At 42.2% G+C, this 22,117-nt stretch overlaps 2 protein-coding genes across 2 annotated transcripts in view; one reads left to right on the top strand and one right to left on the bottom strand.

Moving 5' to 3' along the window:
* The window catches only part of KDELR3 (KDEL endoplasmic reticulum protein retention receptor 3), an 83,185-nt gene that overhangs the window by 12,532 nt on the left and 48,536 nt on the right, over positions 1 to 22,117 (top strand). The window lies entirely within an intron of this gene.
* Positions 1,093 to 20,739, bottom strand: DDX17 (DEAD-box helicase 17). The gene is made up of 13 exons (XM_056846297.1): positions 20,643 to 20,739; positions 17,856 to 17,994; positions 13,584 to 13,683; positions 12,212 to 12,345; positions 11,121 to 11,186; positions 10,771 to 10,912; positions 10,177 to 10,337; positions 9,920 to 10,092; positions 9,406 to 9,516; positions 8,469 to 8,530; positions 8,020 to 8,079; positions 3,864 to 4,100; positions 1,093 to 2,163 (listed from the first exon to the last, which is right to left on the bottom strand). The coding sequence occupies exons 1-13, from the start codon at positions 20,684 to 20,686 to the stop codon at positions 1,649 to 1,651; spliced, it is 1,944 nt and encodes a 647-aa protein (XP_056702275.1). The 5' UTR covers positions 20,687 to 20,739; the 3' UTR covers positions 1,093 to 1,648.

Here is a 22,117-nt window from a genome sequence, read left to right as displayed (position 1 = left end):
TTCATTTGTATTGAAGCTTTCTGCCAGACACAGCAACTGTTCTCTGGTTTTCCAGACCTAGACTGATGTAAGTCAAATGAGACAAGAGGAATTTAAACCGGCAAAGATTTCCCTCCCACAGACTGTACCAACAACCTACCTGTACATTGTGTGCAGACACATAAAGTGATCTATCATTCCTCATCCTGCTTTCTATTGAGGACCACAAACACAAAGCCTGTTTTTATAATTCAGCCCCTACTCCCTATAAAATAACTGGGCAATCTTATTCGTTTCATCTATGTACTCCCCCAAACAGAAAATAAGGTAACCAATCTTGCAGCACAAATCAGGACACAAGTCATCTCCTGCCATGTTATCTGAACATGACAAGCGATGCACTACAAGATCAGCTATCACCAGCCATTCGGCTAATAGTCACAATACGTAAGCCCCAGTACTAAGGAAAAAAATCCTATCACACCCACCCTACCCACCCTCTCTGACTGGAAAAAAAAGAGATCAAATAAAAGTGTTATACTTGCCTAACATTTCCTAGAATGCTACCTACCTGTAAAAGCGGAGTGCAAAGGACAGCTCACTCAAAAGCAAAGCCCAAATCAGATCAGGGTACAAATGCAGCTCCGAGAAATATGAGCCAGATCTCTGCCCACCCCCTGAAGAAGGACCTAAATAAACCTTTTATTAAAACAGAAAAACTGAACCACTGAATTCCCGACAGTGGTATCTTGAACCTGCCCAGTATGGACTTCTTACTAAAAGAAATATTACTAAGTGAACAGAAACTGTCTAGTTAGTTTCTGTCTTCTGCCGAAACTCAATTTTAACCACAGCAGCTGATACTTGTGGGCAACATTTCACCTGTGATCTCTAGAGTGGAATCCAGTTGCTAGTAATATAACAGCCACAGAAAAATCCAATTTTTTTTAGCAGTTAAACCTGGGATGAAAGTACACTGCAACAGATAAAAAAAATTCCCTGATATTTACAACCCTCCCCTTTGACTACTACCACCCAAGAGCTGCAGAAGCACCAACCAAAATTATGTGCTAATTATTATGTTATGTCTAAAAGAGGGGGTTTGAACACCATGAGCTGAGCCAAGATAGACAAATTATACTTTCAAAATTCACCTATACCAAATCCAAATACCTGTGTTCAATTTTCATTTTAGAAAATGAAGTCTTAACTCTGGAGAAAAAAGTACACTCTTATTTTCTGTTCAGAGGGGAGCACTCCGTAGCACCATCACATTTGATGTTCACAGCATGGAGAACACGTCCTCTCTGCAGCAAGTTTTCTTACACAAGCCTCAGACACAAAAGACAATTGGGCTGGGACATTTCTGCCCTGCAGAGTCTCTCCCCCTTCCCATTCCTTTTAAAAAGAGAAAATCATTCCAGATTCTTTAAGCATGCAAGGCCAAACTTCATATGTCTATAACATGGTCAGTTTTTCCAGTCAATTCTAATTTTAAAAATAAATCAGTAACGTGGACCGGGGACCATCGTCTTGGGCAGAATTTGGATGGTGACCTCTATATGTAACCTGCATTGGAACACGTCACAATGGGGTGAGATGGGGGAAAGAAGGAAAGAGAAGGTTCTTAAATTGCAAATCTTGACTGGCGCTAGTAAACCAAATGGTCTCACTTGCGTGAAGGGGGCGGGGGAGGGGGAGGAGGTGGATACTGGTAGCTGGCAGTCTGTCCCATATAGCCCATCACGTTAGTGCCTGGAGGCTGAGGAAACTGCTGCGACATGAGAGGCTGTGGCTGCTGGCCTGAGCGGCCCATCCCTGCATACTGCTGTTGGCTGGTGCTTTGTGAGTTTCTCCCAGCAGTGGTAGCGTTGGCTCCACCGTAGCCAGCAGCACCATATTCTGCCCCATAGCCACTTGTGCCATAAGCGGCAGTTCCATAGGCCCCCTGGGCATAACCATATTGGCTCTGCTGTGCCCCGAAGGCAGAATTTGGACTTCCATATGCACCACCATAGGCCTTGTTGGCTCCATTGGCAAAGCTGTCACTGCGATCTCGATCCCTGAAGCTGCCAGAGTCTCTTCGGCCATCCTTAACACCCCGGAGCCTTCGTTCACATTCTTCCTGGTACATCAGGTTAGGGTTGTTGGATGAATTGCTGGTTCGGTAACGAGAACGGCCACCTAGCGACAGATGTGATTCGCTTTAATACAGCATCTCACACTCAAATAAAAGCTCTCTGCATCAATGTTGTTTCCATACTTGCAATACTAGAACCAACAGCACCCATTAAGACATCATGAAGACTGCCACACAACTGTTAACTCTCTTCACATTATATGATCGTTGAATTCTAAGATAAAACACTATAAGACTGCATAACGTTTGAGCCGTTTAGTGTAAACGTTAAAGCAGGACAAAGGGGTTGGAAGACGTCTGATGGGGATCTCAGATTTCATGTAGAGTACAAGCAAGGCTGTGAAAGTAAATTTAATTTTAATGTGAGTTTTATCAGAAGGGACAAAGTCACTGGATAATTTGTATGGCCCTGCCTGTGAAGGGAGTGGAAGGAGTTCTGTTACACAGACGGAGAACAGACTCCTTGGGCCAGGGGTCTCCAATATGGTGCCTGTGAGCGCCATGGAGCCTGCCAACCCCTTTTCTGGCACCCGCCAACTGTTTTTAGGAAGTGGGTGGGGCCAGGTAAGGCTTTTGCCCAGCAAGGCTTCTGACTATTGGACTGGCTGGGCAGCTTTTAAAAAAATGTTGCTTTGGAAGCAGCTGCCACTACAGCACAATGAACTGTGTTACTGAAGTTACGCTGAGGCAATCGTTTTGTGGCTGGCTCCGCCTCCTGCAGCTGCCATTTTGTTGCTACGCCCACCATGCTGTGCCAGAATTCCAAATGTGGCCACAAGGTCAAAAGAGACTTGGATTCCTACTGTCTGTCATTAGTTAAACTTCTCCTGTTTAAATGCAGACTTTTAGTTGCTCTACTGTTCTCTACATTCTGCTCTGAACCTTCCTGTACGTTAACATTAGCTGGGGCCATTTTGCTTCAGATATCAACTTACACAGAAGTTATACTGGGCACATTAGAGCTCTACGATGCCCTTGTTTGAACAACCTGCTTGGCTTTTCTCTCTGCAGCATTTTGCAGAGCTGATTTGTTTCCTGGTAATCTTTATTCACCCTCCTTTTTATTTCATTATTCTTCTTAATTTTTATGTCTGTATTTATTATTTTACAAAACATATACCCTGCCTTTCTGCCCTCGTAAGGGCCACCAAGGCAGTGAATACATTAAGACATACATAATAAATTTACATCTGAATTTACTGTGACTGAAGTATTGGTTTACACTACATTATGAAAAGGGGCTTACACACTTTGCTAATACAGACAAACACACTCAAGGAAACAGATGGACAACCTACTCTGACTTCTGGCAGGGATGACCCTACATATACCCATCAGCTTACTAACTGATAGTGAAATATACCCAGCACCTTGACTGATATTTGCTTCAGCACTTGATAACCCACCCATTAAAATAAGTAAGCAGCCAAAACAAGAAGCAAATGTGAAGCAAACGTTTACGAAGAGTAGTTGAAGATTTGTGCTTCGCGCCTGAACAAAATACAACGGGTTGCTATGTCTCACACAATTTTGCTTGTTCAACCTACCAAACAGCCAGAGGGCAGGGCCTATGCTGATTGTGAATCCGTGAATGAATGCATGGAAGAAGTCTGTAAAAAGATTGTTCATATCTGCTCATCATACTTGCTTTCCAATGTTATCATTTGGAGGCAGTAAGTTGTAGAGGAGAATGAAATAAATTATCTTTAGTTAAAAAAAAGAAGCAGCAGCAGCAAACGCTTACCCCCACCTCCACCACCACCTCTATGGTCCACAAGCTGCATCAGTTTTGGATTGATGGCCTGGTTGGCTTCCTCTAGCACTTTGATCAGTTCTCTAGCTTGTTTCAAATTCCCTGGTGTGAAGAATGTGTAGGCAGTGCCTTTGTTGGTGCTACGAGCCGTACGGCCAATTCTGTGCACATAATCCTCCGAGCTGTTTGGATAGTCGTAGTTTATCACAAACTTTACATCTTCCACATCTTGTGAGGCAACCAAAGCACAGTGAGGGGTTGAGGAGAGGGTAGTGGAGGAAGGATGTGCCAACAGAAGGTAGGGAGTACGAATGCAAGTGACAGTAACAAGAGAAAAGAAAAAAGTTAGTTGCTGTAAGGAGTAAAGACAACACAGACTTTTCCCAACAGAGCAGAAGGCTAAATTGAGATTTCCCATAAGAATCAAAAATTTGTGTTCAGAAGTTAACAGTTCTTCACGCTCAAATTCACTCATCCTTTGCTGTAGACATGCCATGAACACATAAATGTCATATCGCTCTCTGAACATTAACTTGTGGACTTCAGGCAGTTTTACCTGTATCAACAAACTGTGCCACTCTTTTTTATGAACACAGCAAAATGGAAGGGATGAGTGCAAGAACTGCTAAAACACCCTTAACTCTGTTAGGAGAAGCCTATCAAGTCTACCATCATTTAAGTCACTTACCTTCCCCATCAGTCACAATGTAACACAGAACTTTTTCAAAATTTTAAAATTGCTAAAAATAATTTTAAAATTTTCCCTCCCCAACAGCCATAAGATATCCCAGTTACAGCTGTGGTTAACGATTGCCAGTTTGGGTAAAGGATGGCTAGACTATTTTAATCCTAGTTTCCATAAATATTCAAAACACTAACATTTAATCACACCACTAAGTTCAGCCTAGGTGAGATTTTCTAGCATAAAACTGCTTGCTGTTAATTTGAACTAAGGGGAGAAAACCCAGGTGCACCATCTATGGGAAGCGCCTCAAACTTCAGAAATATGGAGTGTAGAAACTCAGTAAACGTTAGTGCAATGCTCTGCTAAAACCCTGCCAAATAATATTAAGGAAAAGCAATTTCACATTCAAAATTAACAGCTCACGAACAAAAAAATCTGCATTTTAAGGAGAATATTCAGATCATATCCAAGATAAAACACAGATTGACTTTTCTTTTAAAAATGAGAAACATTCCCTGTTGTTACCAGACCGATGCACACTCCCTCCTCCTGTGGGAAATCGCTGCAGCCGATCCCGTCTCTTTGCCTTTTATTTTTGGCGGCCTCCTTTCGAAAACTCCGCCCTCTGACACGGGACCACTGGAGCGCGGGGAGCATGCATCAAGGGTCCATGGCAGCGAGAAGTCCCCACACACGCTCGCTCTGTGAACTGGCTTAGATGCTTCTCTGTTGCCCCATTTGGCTGTCAAGCGCCTGAGAACCTGGGTTCACGTAAATGTTTCAGGTCCTCCAACGCTTGCTGTCCCCTCACAGGGCTTAAAGGGGGCAATTGTCAAAAATGAAGATGTTAAAAATTATGTCCAAAGGGTAAAGGCTGCATCTATTGCCCAGACTGCATCAATTTCAAATAAAAGGATTGGGGGGAGAGGGACAAAAGTGGGTTGTTACAGGTGGCAAAGGGGTGTTATGTCTGTTTCTTATTACAGCAAGGGGGGGCTCCTCAATCTTTCCAGACTCCAAAGTCCTGAATCACACCAAAAAGTGAGAAGGCAGATTTCACAGGGGGCAGCGCGAGTCTCCAGCTTGGTGCAAAGATCTCAAAGGGCAGATATTAGGGAAGGGCAGGGTAAAACACTAAATACATTCACATCTAGGATTTAACTGGAGTCTGACAGACAGCAGGCTATGTGATCTCAGCCAATCCAATTGCGTACATCCATTAGCAAAATAGCCACAATGAATTCCAGGAAGCATTTCTTGTTAGAAAGCACAGGAACTGTCGGGTAACAATGAAGGGATCAATGAGTAGATTTGGATGAGAAATCCATGGAAGGACACCAAGGAAAAGCAGGAAGAGAGGCAGCAGGGCAATGTCCACCTTAGACAGGTGGGGCTGACTGATATGCCCATTATCTGAATGGGGGGGGGGAGGCAGGGGAAACATGCAGTAAAAGGTAGATTTTTCTCTTAATCAAGTTTGCACTGATGTAAATCGTGCTCATCACAATATTTCTTCCAAGGGACTATATTCAGTTCTTGATCCTTTTAAAAAGGAACCTGACTATCTGGGGATGCATACCCACTGAGATGCCCCCGGAAAAGGACTGAATGTCTGAACGTAAAATTGGGAGGGGCTGAAATTAGCAAACACGATCATCTAGAGAGCTGCTTCGACCACCAATGTAGATATGTCCCCAGACCTGCACTGAGTGATCGGCAGCTGATATCAAAGTTTCTGTTAAAGAAAACAAACAAAAAGAAATTTAATGATTTGACTTTAACAGAGTGAAGCGTAACCAATTTTAATGAGAAACAGTGCAGAGGGAAGTCTTCTCTTTCGGGGTTCATTCACAAAGAAGCCATTACGGGGGACTCAACTTACCTGGAAGGAGCTTTCTGAAACCAGTGTTCCTTTGGGAAGAGGGAAAAACCCTGGTGACTCAGCCAAAAAGTGCGCGCCCCTGTTCTATATTTTAGGTAGAAGCCTTCACTTTCCAGGAACTTGGAGGAATTCGTCCAGATATTTGCTGGTTAGGTACTATGTTTAGTTTAATAAAAGCAGCAAATTCTGGGCCCCAAAACAAGCCAAGATGTTATTTAGTAACAAGAAACAGACTCTGGTACCTTTTCCCCACAGCCTCAGTGAAGTGGAGAAAGCAGAGTGGGGAGACTGTTCTCTTTAAATAGTATCCAAATGAGTTGTTTTGGGGATATATATGAGGAGTAGGGCTTTTTTTAAGTGTCTAGGCAAGATGCACAAAGAAGCTACCAGCACACAGCAAGCCTGTTTAAAAACGAATGCCAAAGAAAACAATTTTGTCTTTTACTTTTAAAAAAAGAACAAAAAAAGAACAACAATTCTGGCTTCACCCCTTCTCCTAACAGGCCCAAGTTCTACCTGCACAGGTCCAGACATGACCCCAGAGGACAGAGACTGAAGTCCATATGAGCATCTCTCAAGAGAAGCATTGGACAATTTAGGGGACAGGGTGGGACAATGAAGGTTATGAGAGTAAAGATTACCAACTATTTTAGTATGTTTCCTATACATAAGATACATTACAAACAAGCTGTCTTTTCAGCTCTTAAGAATTTTGAGTGACAAAAAGTTCACACATTTAAATAAAGTCCCTATAAAACACTTGAGGGATTATTTCCACTGATTCCCTCTAAGATCAGTCACAATGGGACAGCCCCCTGGAACTCAACACTACTGAATAGCTGCAAGGTGTGGCATCTGCCACGCGTGTATAGTTTGTACAAGGGGGTCTGACATTTTTTTAATCCAAGAGAATCAGACAATAGATATCCTTGGAGAAAAACTGTTCACTCAAGCATCCAAAAGAAACAACTTTGCACCCTTCAAAGAAAACTAAGATACATTCTCACTATGAGATAGCACTTGGTGACGTTCACTATAACCTCAGTAATCCTATACAAGAGGACAAGTGAGGAAGGATGCATGTGAGGGAAAATACCAAATATGCTCAAGTAAGTGAAACAGTGTTCTGTGACTGGGGTGAGGGGAAGGTCTATTTAGGCAAGGCTTTTATGGTGCAAATACGTTAGTAATGCACATGGGTGAAAACAGATGTCTTTTAAGGTGTTCGGTCTTCTACCTAAAAATTCTAACCAACAGCTCATTGGATGTAGTCCAGGCCTAGCTATCCAGAACACAAAGTTGGAGCTGGAAAGGAGGTGGATGAGGTAGGATTGGGCTGAGTAATTGGGCGTCTCTTCTCCCCACTGGCGATCGATTAGTCATGCCTAGGCCTTGCTGAAGACCAAAGCCTGTTCGTTAGGAGCAGGAAGAGACTTTGAATATGAAAGAAAAAAAAGATTAAGGTTAAAAAAGGCATTTCACATGTGGGGGAAAGTCACGCTTTAAATTCTTTAGGAAAAGAACATCTGAATCTAAGGAAATGACCTGAGAAGCAGGCAGAGAAGCCCATGTGTACAAACCTAGCCCACGAGATGCAACATCCGTAGCAATTAGGATAGGAGCCTTTCCAGAACGGAATTCTGAAAGAAAAGAATCAATCTTGATATACCTCTATGAATCACAAAGCAACGTTTTATGCAACACAGAAATTTCTCTTTGATTCTGATGGCTCCAGAACAAGCCCTGAATGCCTAGCATCAGACCCACACTAGGGAGTGCAGGAAATAATTTTCCCTTGGCTAGTTCTGAAAAATGCTCGTTACAGCAGTCCCATCAAGGAAGTGCATTACAAATTTAAATAAATAAACACAACACAGAAACAAATATTCATCAAAGCTAAATGGCAAGCATGCTCAGCATACAGATAGAATCAACAAACCTGCGTTACTGTACTGCTTGTAAATCACACCATTCACAAGTTTTTAAAAAACGTGTTCTGTTAAGCCAACCAATTCTTCTTCCTACTCACCATTAAGCACCCAATCTCTTTCTGGCTGACTCTTGTCTCCATGAATACACATAGCCGGCCACCTACCAAAACAAAAGATTTAAAAAGGTTTAGACAGCATAAGCAGAAAGTTCAAAACATGAATGCTGCCAATATTCAGTTAACAACAAACTGATCCGCACCAATTTAAGTAATCAAGACAGGAGGTTGCACTGACTTCAAGACAGAGTAAGAAAAGGTCACGGAAACCTTTTACATGTAGAGCCAAACACCACTGGGAGATAATGTGGTTCTACAGAAACTAAGGAGAGAGAGAAAACTCTCTGTCCAGGCTACAAACTGTTTCTCAGTTCATAGAAAGTGCTCTAAGAAGGAACCCAAATAAACATTTGGGAAGCACTGCATGCTCTCTCTACTGCAGCTTGCCTATTTCTGAAGATGTGTGTGCACTATCATACTAGTGGTTAATCATTTCTTAGTTCACAGCCTGACTTCCCATTGCTTTCCTTTTTTATTATGTTTACATCCTGCTTTTTGACCATATGGCTTTACCAAAGCAGTTCAGAACATTTTAGAAACAATTTCAACTTCTTACTCATTTCCTTTCCTAATACTTACCCCCTCACTCATGCATATGGTTCTGTTGTAGCTCATCTATCCAGGTATTCTGCAAACCACTATTTGTAGTCTTCATTAACAATTGTTTTTAAACTGCTTTGATACAGGCCTTACAGAAATCCAGATGCTAGCTTCTCACTCAGCCAGCAGCATTCAATGATTTCTAGAACAGGAAGCTATATCACTTCTTTTGCTGCCTGGATTTCATTACAAATCAAGCAAAAAAAAAAGCATGTGGACCATCACAGCAACTGTGAGGGGTTGCCAAAATGACCATTTGTACTTCTCCAAGATTTTCCACCTGCCAGACATCAGTTCAAATTAAGACCTCAAGACCTACCCATCTCTACGCATTCTTCGAGTTAGATCATCGCATCGTCTTTTTGTCTCCACAAAGATGATAGTCTTATTCTCTTTTTCAGCCATAATTTCTTCCATTAGTTGTATAAGTCTATTAAAAGATAAACAAAAACACTACATATTATACAACAGGAAGTTTATTCATTCTGAGTTAACGGTAAGCAGAAAAGCTCATTTTGATACCACTCAATTATCAAATACCTATGAACCATGTTTAAACAGTGAGTTAAATGTTTTCTTAAGCCAGTGGGTGCTTATGGAAGAAGCTACTGGCTTTGGCCTGAAGCATTACTGAACTATTTATATGGGTTGCTCTACTTCATGGATTTTTTTGTAAGTGTTCCATTAGGAAGGGGAAAAAGCAGAATAAAAAAGTCAATATATACTTAAATTTCACTGGTCTGACTCAACTGGTCTGGCCAAACAACATCACAGATAAATGGAGGTACTGAACATGCAAGAAAACTGAGGATAAGATATAGCGGCGTCCATACTTATGGTCCTTCTCGCTCTCCATGCACACATCCACTATCTGCAGGATATTATGATTGGCACTCAGCTCCAGGTTGCCCACGTTGATCTGGACATAGTCATGCAAAAAGTCCTCAGCCAGCTGGCGTACCTCCTTTGGCCAAGTGGCACTCCACATGAGAGTCTGTCTGTCAGGCTGAGAAGAAGGAGGGGTTATCTGGCTGACAAATGTAAACTTGTTGCAAAAGGAAATTTAATAAAATTTAATAAAATTACATACTCGTATCTGATCAACAATTTTGCGAATCTGAGGTTCAAAACCCATATCCAGCATTCTGTCAGCTTCATCCAGTACAAGGTATGTACAACGGCGGAGGTTGGTTTTTCCTGCTTCCAGAAAATCAATCAGACGTCCAGGAGTAGCAATGCAAATTTCAACACCTGGAGGGGAGGGGGAATAAAATCACTTAGACCCTCAAGGTAAAAATCCAGGCCACTGTACCAGTCAAGCCTGCCATCACCTGGGCTTACATTCTCATGTTCTTAAAGTTATCTGATAACTCGCTATCAAGCACAGAAGTAAAGCTGTTAAGCATGCATTATATACTCATCTATGCTTATAGTGAAGTTGAATAAACCTTTTCTAGTCCATAACTCTGAATGGGGCTATTACAGGCATGTTAAGATTAAAATATGAAATATTAAACTGACCACAAGATTTATTATACATCTTTACTGGCACTGCGTACATATACCTGCATAACATTGAGTACATATACCTGCATAACATTCACCTAGGGTGAACTGACTTTCTTGGACTTAGAAAGCTGTAACTGTTTAGGATAGTGCTAGAGCTCAACTAGCTGTAACGTACCTCTCTCCAAGTCCCTGATTTGGGGACCTTTTGGTGCTCCTCCATATATACAGGTACTCTTCAGTCTGGAACATTTACCATAGTCATCAGCTACCTGTTGGACTTGCTGAGCCAGCTCTCGGGTAGGCGCCAGAACCAAGCACTGCAAAAAGAAACCCATTCAGAATACTAAGTACCACTACAAGTACTAAGCAAACCGGTATCTGTTTAAACGTCAGAGGGAAAGCTCACAGAACTGCCATTTACCCAAGATCCACAAATACAGTATATGTCCCAAAGATTAACAAATACAGCACAACAAAGCAGAATGCAAGGCACCACAGAAAACAAAAACACAAAAAAGTACTCACAATAGGACCATCCCCTCTTTCCAAATATGGTTGGTGATTGATGTGAACAATTGCAGGTAGCAAATACTGAAACAGGGAAAATAGCATACATTAGAGGACACAAGAGGTAGTAGTTAATTGTTGTAGAGGCGGCAATGCCAAACCACATCCGAACATCTCTTGCCTTGAAAACCCTACACGATCGTTATAAGTCAGCTGTGACTTAACAGCAAACAAAAAACAACCCTTTACATCCAATGCTAAAATCCTGCCCCAAAACAGCAATCAAACTGATATCTAACTTGAAGAACATCCACTTCAATGTAACAGAGGTAGGTATGCCTTATGCCCAGTTCAGAAATACAGTTAAGTATTCTCAATCTCTGAGAACAGCCAAGCTGATCACAGGGCTGCAGTAACGAGGGGACAGCAGAAATTCATTAACATCAGATCTACAATGGTGAGGCTTCATGATCTCACTTGCTGAACCAAGCTAAGTATTGATGCCGGTATACGGAGTAAAGAAGGAGGAACAGCAAGTGTCAGTGACAGGCTGAAGTTCAGGAGAGCCCTGCACCATTTGCCAAGCAGAGAATGTTGCTACAACACTCACACTGATGTATACTAAAGAGGTATACTAAAGAGGAATAAAAAGTTCTTGTACCCATACTCCTCTCTGTAATTTTCACAACTTCAAGCACCTATGAGGTGCTTTTGAATGCTTCTTTTACCATTTTCAAGGCCTTAAACCTAAGTACATATGTGGTAAAACTTTTCATTAACAATGGGACATGTCCAAATGCATATAGATTAAGGTACCTGTCTATGGCTGCAACCCTATTCACTCTGACCTGCCACTGTCTCAATGAACAAAATGAAACTTGCTTCTGAACACACATACATCAGATTGGGCCATGTGGCACTGGAGCCAATTTCTCATATTTCATATCACTCTTAAAGTTTCTTCTTCATTTATAAAGGTATATCTTCCCATTTACCCCAACAGCATACAAAGGAAGTACTAAGCTGTGAGGAAAAATTCAGGATCTAGCCTTGGTATAGAAGAGAGCTCATATAAAGTAAACCCACAGAAAATGAAAAAAACAACGTACTGCCAATGTTTTCCCAGAGCCAGTCTGTGCAATGCCCACCATATCACGACCACTGAGGGCTAATGGGAAGCCCTGACACTGAATTGGGGTTGGTTCTGTGAAATGCTGGTCGATCAAGACATCCATTACATATTCTAAAGGTTGAAAGAAAAGGCACAAACAAAAAACCAAGAACAGTCAGGTATATACATAATCCTTGTTATATAAATTAGGTTCTACTGAAATAAATTTCTTCAATACAGCATAGTTTCCCCAAAGCTACATACTAAGATTACCTTCTGGAGCCAAACATGACTAATCAAAAGAAATAATCTAAGATTTCAATACTATCAATCATGGTATCCTATATTTCACCCTACTGAGGTACTGTATTATGGTGGTTTCAGTCCTATAGTCCTATATTCCATCTTCTCTTTAACATCAATAGGAAACCACTTGAGAAAGTCAAAAGGTTTATGGTATGGTATCGATACGCAGATAACGGTTTTATCTGATCTTGAAGAGGCACTGGTTTTGCCAGATATGCTAATAAAGAAACTGAAAGGGAACGAACTGAAGCTTACTCCAGGTAAAACACAGATTTTGCTGGTCCAGGGGAACCAGAATGTATTCAACCTGTTTTGGACTGTGTTGACTATACCTGAAGACTGTCTGCAGTTCAGGAGTACTCCCTGAGCTGACCAGATGCTCCTGGATGAAAATGTAGCAGCAGCAAGAATAACACTTTATCAGTTTAAGTTGGTATACTTAACTGCGAATTTTCCTCAGAAAACCTAACCTTGTCACAGTTATGCATGGCTTAGTGACCTCCACGCTATTACTATTAAAACATCTTTTGAGATGACTGAAAAATTATCAGAATGGTTTGGACCCAGGATAGCATGATGCTGCCTTTTCTCATATGAGCCTACAAGGACTCTCATAACAGATCTTTGGAGAGGTTTGGAAGGTGGTGACAATGCGAAAGGAACTTCTCACTGGTGGCACACACAGTGGATGCCTTCCTACAGAAGAAACACTGGGCCATTTCTCTTTTAATATTTAGGAGGATTGTAAACAAGCTCTTTTGCAAGTTTTTGGTTAAGATTACCTTTTATCTTTTCTCGGAGGAACAGGAACATTTATATGGGCTAATGTTCAATTTTTATCCTGCTGCTGGTTAATGTTATAAATTATATAATTTCTGTGCTTGTATTTATTGTACTATTCAGATTGTGACTATGGTTGTATTCTATCTGTTACTGTCTCCACGGCTATTATGAATTGCTTTGGGGGTAGCTGGGTGCCATAAAGCATCATATAAACGTTTTCATAAATAAGAGTCTCTCCCCTTTCCCAATACTTGTGCTTTACTATATAGCAGAATACTCACGTGGGAAGTTACACTGGTGGAAGGCAAAAACAGGCTTGGGGCACCCATCTGATCCTCTTACTGTAATCTCTTTCTTTCTTCTCAGCTCATCAACCTCATACTATTTAAGGAAACAAACAAATTGGTAGTCCCTTTATTTTTATCAGTGCAAATAATTCATAGCAAACTTTAACAGAACATACATTATGTGGTCTTTAGCTCTTTCTGATCTAACAGCTACGTGGTCGAGAACTATGGTTAGTTCTTTCACTATTAGTGCCATTTCCAGAAAGTTACTGAATCCATATCCGAGTAGGAACGTGTATGTGAAACTCAGCGTACTAGGTCATATTGGCTCACATCCGATGAAGTAAAAAGTGCAGCCTTATTGGGGTGGATCCTAGCACTATCCTACCACTCAAGCGAGCAAAGTTTGAAACCATCTTTCAGCCTAAAGTGCCTTTCTTCAATAAAAGAGCTACTTAAGTTGGAGGAATGCTTCTTCGAGGAAGGCTGGCTCTAACCAGATGTTCACGACTCAAAATAGAGCCTCCTGTCATTGTCTTGACATATATTACTCTACTATGAACACATTTTCAAGATATTCAGTATTCTACTAAATCCCCAAAATGAGACCCTAGCAAATCAAGATAATCACATCAAGACCTGTTCTTGCTTATCTATGGCTGTTACTGCACTAGGTATTTCCAGCGATGTATCAAGAGTTTGGAAGTGTTATAAAAACATCGCTTTAAAAGGGTTTTTGGATGCCACGGCTAAAAAATGGTTGGAAGACATCTTCACAGCTAAAGGGGCCAAACAAAGTGCGAACAGTATTTTTTATAACGTTTTCAAACTCTTAATACATCGCTGGGAATACCTAGTGCGGTAACAGCCTATATTTGATTGTGGATTGTTTTAAATTTTATAGTATTTATGGTTCGCCTGTCTAAAAAAAAAACGCAAGGCTTATTAAAAACCTAGCAAATGGTCATAAGTACATAAGAAAGGCCCTGCTGGATCAGACCAAGGCCCATCAAGTCCAGCAGTCTGTTCACACAGTGGCCAACCAGGTGCCTCTAGGAAGCCACTAACAAGACGAGTGCAGCAGCACCATCCTGCCTGTGTTCCACCGCACCCAAAATAATAGGCATGCTCCTGATACTAGAGAGAATAGGTATGCAGCATGACTAGTATCCATTCTAATAGCCATGAATACCCCTCTCCTCCATGAATATGTCCACTCCCCTCTTAAAGCCCTCCAAGCTGGCAGCCATCACCCCATCCTGGGGCAGGGAGTTCCACAATTAAACTATGCGTTGTGTGAAAAAATACTTCATCTGTTTTGAATCTCTCACCCTCCAGATTTAGCAGATGACCCTGTGTTCTAGTATTATGGGAGAGGGAGAAAAACTTCTCCCTGTCCACTCTCTCCAAACCGTGCATAATTTTACAGACCTCTATCATGTCTCCCCTCAGCCGCCTTCTTTCCAAGCTAAACAGCCCTAAGCGTCTTAACTGTCCCCATAGGACAGTTGCTCTAGTCCCTTAATCATTTTGGTTGCTCTTTTTTGCAGCTTTTCAAGCTCTGTAATATCCTTTTTTAGGTGTGGTGACCAGAACTGTACACAGTATTCCAAGTGTGGTCTCACCATAGATTTGTACAAGGCAGTATGATATCAGCAGTTTTATTCTCTATTCCTCATCTAATTACGGCCAGCATGGAATTTGCCTTTTTTACAGCAGCCGCACACTGGGTTGACATCTTCATTGAGCTATCCACTACCACCCCAAGATCCCTTTCTTGGTCTGTCGCTGCCAGCACAGATCCCATCAGTGTATATGTGAAGCTGGGATTTTTTGCCCCAATATGCATCACTTTACACTTACTCACATTGAATTTCATTTGCCATTTTAATGCCCATTCTTCCAGTATGCAGGGATCCTTCTGGAGCTCTTCACAGTCAGATTTTGTTTTAACCACCCTAAATAATTTGGTGTCATCTGCAAACTTGGCTACTTCGCTGTTTAACCCCAACTCCAGGTCATTGATGAACAGGTTGAAAAGCACCGGTCCCAACACAGATCCCTGAGGCACCCCACTGCTCACATCCCGCCATTGTGAGAACTGACCATTGATTCCTACTCTCTGCTTCCTATTTTTCAGCCAGCTCTCAATCCATAAGAGGACTTGTCCTCTTATCCCGTGACTATGAAGTTTGCTTAGCAGTCTTTGGTGGGGGACTTTGTCAAAAGTTTTTTGGAAATCCAAATACACAATATCCACAGGCTCATTCCTGTCCACATGCTTACTGACGCTTTCAAAAAACTCTAATAGGTTAGTGAGACAGGACCTACCCTTCCAGAAGCCATGTTGGGTTTTGCCCAGCAGACCTTGCCCTTCTATATGCTTGACAATTCTATCTTTAATAATGCTTTCCACTAATTTACCCGGAACAGACATTAAGCTAACTGGCCTGTAATTTTCTGGGTCCCCCCTGGAACCTTTTTTATAAATGGGTGTTACATTGGCCATTTTCCAGTCCTCTGGTACAGAGGCTGATTGAAGGGACATATTACATATCTTTGTTAGAAGTTCAGCAATTTCCCATTTGAGTTCTTGAAGAACTCTAGGGTGAATACTGTCTGGTCCCTGTGACTTGTTAGTTTGCAGTGTGTCTAGACGTTCTAGGACTTCCTGCCTTGTTACCACTATTTGCCTCAGTTCCTCATTTTCCCCTCTCCAAAATCTCTGTTCAGGAGAAGGAATCTGCCCTGTATCTTCAACAGTGAAGACAGATGAAAAGAATTCATTTAGTTTTTCAGCAATCGCTTTATTCTCCCTTACAGTTCCTTTACTCCCATTGTCATCCAATGGTCCAACCGCTTCCCTAGCTGGTTTCCTACTCCTAATATACTTAAAGAATTTCTTATTGTTTGTTTTGATTTAGCAATATGCCTCTCAAAATCTTTTTTTGTATCTCTAATTATCTGCTTGCATTTCCTTTGTGCAAGTTTGTGTTTGCTTCGCCTCGTTTGGGCAAACCTTCCAGTCTCTGAAGGAAGACTTTTTTTCTCTAATTGCTTCCTTCACCTTACCCGTTAGTAATAAGTCCAAGAGGTCACCACCATGGCTATATTTCCTGACCTGCAGTATACAAGTTTCCCCCACTTCCTCTGAGGCTGTTCCATCTGGTCTTTGGCTTCCTCATCAGAGGATTTATTTGTATATTAAAGTCATTGGATTTATTTCATCAGACTTTACAGCAAACTCAAATATTTATCCTTCAACTTTTGCATCATCTCCATAACAGCATTCTGCATTTCAGTTAACGTATGGCCAGGAAATACAACTATAATAAAAAACTGTTATACTCAAAGGCAGGCACTAATCCCTTAAAATGTATTCATTTTAAAAAGGTACAGTAAGTTCTCAATAACCCTGTTAAAGTATAAAAGCAATCTGGTTTCACTTGTTTGCTATAAACATAAATAAGTATTTGGAACCATTTTTTAAAAAAGTTAAATGATTAAGATTTAATATACATGAGGCCTATACCTTTTTCTAGAGACAACGGTAGTAACATTTGGCATTTTTTATAACTCTATATACACAGTTTTATCATCTTTTTGCAAAACAGATGAGAACTTACTCTGAAAAATAAATTTATCTACCCAACATCCATTTTTCCCAGTATTACCATATCACAACACATCACAGCTTTGAGTCTGCAAGAACACTGATTACAAGTTTGAATTGCACAGTGAGATGAGCCACTCACATGAACACATGAAGCTGCCTTAGACTGAGTCAGACTGTTGGTCTATCAAGTTAGTACTGTCTATACAGACTGGCAGCAGCTCTCCAGGGTCCCAAGCAGAGGTCTTTCCCTGGGACCTTCTACACGCCAAGCAGATGTTTTATTGTAACCAACAGCCCCATGCCCACTCATCTGAGGATGAGCAGGAATGGTCTTTAAGTGATCAAGCAGCAAAGCTTTTGCAAACTGGAGGAGAGTTTGTCCTTGCTCCTAATCTATTTAGATGGTATTACTAACTTATCTAGGAAAGGAGGCTGAGTAACCTTTTGCAATCACACATTTTTGTTGGTTCAGATAATCTTAAATAAGATGAATGGGAAAACTATGTAAAAACTACAATGATTGAGAACCAGCATAGTATATACGAATCTGTACACAAACTCCTAGCCATTTTCACAGTTTGGACAGTATCCAGTGGGAAAGATTAGGACTAGGAAAGCTTCCAAATATGCAAAGAACAAAAAATACTTACTGGAGTGAGTCTGGCCACTTCTGGATGTTCGACATAGAAGTTCTTCTCAAACTTGGGCAACTCGTTTAAGTCCCATTTCTTCTTACGCAGCCGTTCTCCTGGGTTTCCAAATTTCTTTGGAGGAAGAGGACTGCCAAACCTTGAGGGGAGGGAGAACAGTATCAACTGTTTGCAGAAAGCATTTTACAAGAATATTCAAGCATCTCATTTTGTGGGTTTCTTAAGTAACATTTATTAGATTAATCTTAGGAACGCTACCAAATATGGAGGGAAAGCACTACCTAAAAGAAAACATCAGCTTTTATTCTTTTAACAGTTGCCACACAGTATTGCCAGCTAACAAATAAAGAACAAAAATATATTTGGGGAGAGAAAGCCAAGCCAGCAGTTATTCACACAAAACAAAACAAAAACACTTCAAAAGATACTGAAAACACCAAGTGTTTATTGTGTGCAATTTTTTCTCCTGTAACAGTAAAGAATCAAAACTATTCCATTTTGTTTTAAGTTTGGATGGTCATTTAGAAATGCTGAATATTTTTCTAACATAGTTTCCAATGGAAGCTAAATTTCAAAATGATAGAGCAGAACTTTGAAAAGAAATACCATGTATATAAAAAAGGTAATTTTGTAAGCTGTTTCCATCATTAATTCAGCAACAGACTACTGGTTACTAATTCCACTACAACCACACGCACTGCAATTAATCAGTTCCACAACCATGTCGCAGGGTAGAATCTCTTTACTATCATGCACCTGCAAAAGGTTTCCGTTTCAGAAGATATGCCCCATCTTCTTCCTCAAAGGAGCTATTCTCACTCTCCTAAGACCTACAATGCTAAGGCAGCATTTTTGCTTCAACACATCATTTCTGAATTTAATGAAGAAAAGGAGCCAGCAACATGAACATGTCAAGCAAGACACTTGACTTGGTTTAACAATCTCAAGAAAGAAGTTGCACATTTCCACCCAATTATTTTTATTTCAAAATTATCAGAAATAATTTGCTTCCTGGCAACTTTGCGCAGCTGCCATTCTAATTCAGCATGCCTGACACTTACAAGTCAAATACTGAATGGTGTTGATTCCCACACTGACTACTGATAGTTCAAAAAGACTGTAAGTTAGTTCAAAAATCAGTAAGGGGCATGCAGAAAAACTACTGTAGTGCTAACCCCCACACTACCAGGATGAAGCTTAACTAGTACTGATGCTACCATGTTTAAAGGGAGAAGTGTCTTAATTCTCAATATGAAACACAGTAATGTGTCAGGTGATCCCAGAAAAGTTCACACTGCATTTGTCCCTTTAATGTAAACAGAACTGTTTCCTGGCAAGCAAAGAATTGCAGCACAAACTGAAGCTACAAGATAAGCAAATGTGATACGAATCAACCTATTTAGCTTCTGCACTATTATTCTGGGTTAAGACACTAACTAGACATCCCAAATACGAATATGACAATGAGGTCTAGAAGTCAAAAAGACCCAGAATGAAATACTCTCACTGTGAGTCCTCTCACTGTTCTCAAAGACAAGCAAGGACTTGAATCACAATAGAAACATTCAAAAGCAGCCCTCTGGTTTTACCAGGATTACACCCATTCTGGCTTCGGGGGTAACGTTCATGTACCATTTTAATGGCCTCTGCGAAGAGAGATTCTTGACAGCCACGGGAAAACACCGTGCCGGCTTCTGTAAGGTGTTCCACCCAACCCAGAGAAAAATGACAGCGCGAGGTCAGGAGGAAGCGAAAATGTAGAGTCTGCGGGATGATCGCGGTGGGCAGCTCGTCACAAGAGGACGGACGGCCTTCTGACCCACAAGATCTTGGCCATCTTCTGGGCACGGAGTAGGGGTCACTGGAGGTTGGGGGGGGGAGGTAGTTGTGAACTTCCTGCCTTGTGCAAAGGGGTTAGACTAGATGACCCTGGTGGTCCCTTCCAACTCTATGGTTCTATGACCCGCTAATTAAAAGCGAACAAAACACACGTACAGGAAAAGGGGTCAGGAGGAAGCGAAAATGTTAAGAGTCTGCGGGATGATCGCGATGAGCAGCTCGTCAGGACGGCCTTCTGACCCGCTAATTAAAAGAGAACAAAAAAAAAAAAAAACCCACAGGAAAAGGGGAGGGGAAAACAGTCCTCCCCCCGTGCCAGCAGTTCCCTCCTCCTCCTCCCTCTCACTTCCGTCCTCAGATCCCCGCCCTTCGTCGGCTTCCACAGGGCGCTTCCCCGCCCTCGCTTCCATATTGTGACAATATTTCTCACTCAAAAAATATCCAATTTCTCAAATACCCACATTTCCGGAGAGCAGATTTCTTGAATCAAGAAGTCAGCGGGGTTTAGTGTCCCCCCCCCATCGAAAGCAAACGTTTCGATCGCTGAATTACCAGCACCCCCCCCCCACACACACACATAAAAAACCTGGCAAGCATAACCCCATGCAATTTCTCCACCGCCCCCCCCCCCGTATTCAACACGCCGGCACTACACCGATTTCAACAGGGCTTCCTCCTTACCGGACTGTTAAATTTGCAACACCAACAAAGCCTGCGCCTTTTCTCTCTCCTCCTCCCCCCCCCCCAATTTTGGGAGGCTTTCTTGTCCCTTGACAGGTGGGTGATGGGCAGAACTTAAACGGGTCAGTATTCCCCGACACGAGAAAGCGCCCGATCCGATTTCTAATCCCTGCTCGCCAAGGCCCTGAGAAGGCGCCGCGTGGCGGGGTGGCGGCCACAAGGGCCTCGGCGCAGCCCGCCCTCCTCTCTCCCTCCTGCCCTCCTTACCCGCCACGGTCACGGTCGCGGCCTCGATCTCCGAAGCCCCGCATCCTCACAGGCCGAAGGGAGGCCGCTGGCGCGAGACGACGCGGGCGGGTGAGCCGCAGACTAGAAGGCCCAACCGCAGCTGCTGTCGGTTTTGCCGCGACCGCTCTGTCTCGACGGAGCGAAGCTTAGCGGTCGTGTTTGCCGAGCTGCAGAGCTGGCCAGGCTGGATTTCGCGTCCGTCAGACGGGCTGAAGGAAACCAAAAGCCGTGTAGCGGTAGAGAGGATTGTCTTTCTCGCCCGGTCTCCACGCACAAAATGGCCGCCGTCACCCTAGCTCGCCTCTTCTTACGTGCCGGTCTACCCGATGTTTGCGTAAGGTACGTCCTTGAATAGCCGGGGAGGCGGGGGGAAACGTCGTCACTCTATTCTCAAAAATCAGTCGGGTACGTTGGCCGCCCTCTAAAGAGCAGATTCGAGGCACACGGTCTACGGAAAGAACGTAGGAGTGTGTCTGGGTTGGTTCTTTGTATTGCAAAATCAGTTTCCATTCGCAAACGTCGTCTACGGAAAGCCTTTATCCCACATTGTTAGAACGAGCCTGGGGAAGAACCTTGCTACGTAATACAATACGGAAAATTACTCCCCTTCGTAATTTCTGTATCTACCGCTCTTTCTGGGCAAGTTTTGCGTAGGGAAGCGGGAAATTTCGATCTTGCGTAGAAGCTACAGAGAAATAATGAGTTACGCATAGTCTGTAGCGTACTGTGTTTAAAGAATGGGGCCTTCCAACTGCACACAGAGGAGGTAGTACCGGAATAGTGAGACAATAAACTCTTCCTATATGCTGTAAAATGAAATTGTTAAGGTCTCAGCGCCAGTTTTCAGGTGTGATTCTCCAAAATGTATACAAGTCTCCTAAATTCGACCTCAGTCGCTGTTGGACCAGGACGGACATTGATAAATGCAGGTCGTTTGCGAATAGTCACATTACAGGCGAGTTGCTACATTACACTCCTGCCGCTGCAGCCATGATGCTTGCTCTTCCCTGCTTTCCCGAAAACCTGATGAGTGATACTGAGACTCCGATTAGAAACGAAAAAGTTCCTATTTTTGTTGTTTGCCAGCATACGTCTTTGTAGTGCAATAAAGGTCTTCATAATAATATATGAAAATAAAGTTTCCTAAAGTTGCCCCATTTCAGAAATGAAAGTTAGGACTCCGATCTGGCTTTGAATGCAGAAACTCTCCGTGTGATCTCAGAGATGTAGGAACTAGTTATAGTTACCTGAATAAACACTCGGCAAATTATCAAAGGGGCACCACAGGTTCCAGGACCAAGCCCTGGTGTTGAAGACAGGTCTGGGAGTTAGTCTCCACACTGAAAATTATCCTCGATTTCATGGTGCTGGGGGATTATACTCACTTTTAACACGAATTACTCAAGTGGCTTCCAAAATTGGATTAAAAATCTATAAAACAAACAATTATCGTA

Source organism: Euleptes europaea, chromosome 3 (genome assembly GCF_029931775.1).
Source record: "Euleptes europaea isolate rEulEur1 chromosome 3, rEulEur1.hap1, whole genome shotgun sequence".
Lineage (NCBI taxonomy): Eukaryota > Metazoa > Chordata > Lepidosauria > Squamata > Sphaerodactylidae > Euleptes > Euleptes europaea.
This window is presented reverse-complemented; position numbering and strand designations above follow the sequence as displayed.

What these genes read in the sequence shown, in the direction of transcription:
- DDX17 (XM_056846297.1), bottom strand. Translation starts at nt 20,686, where the DNA reads ATGCGGGGCTTCGGAGATCGAGGCCGCGACCGTGACCGTGGCGG. An exon ending in TGTTGCATCTCGTGGGCTAG is followed by an intron (nt 4,101 to 8,019) that starts GTTTGTACACAT and finishes TTGCCTCACAAG; the next exon opens with ATGTGGAAGATGTAAAGTTT. An exon ending in AGGTGGTGGTGGAGGTGGGG is followed by an intron (nt 2,164 to 3,863) that starts GTAAGCGTTTGC and finishes ATCTGTCGCTAG; the next exon opens with GTGGCCGTTCTCGTTACCGA.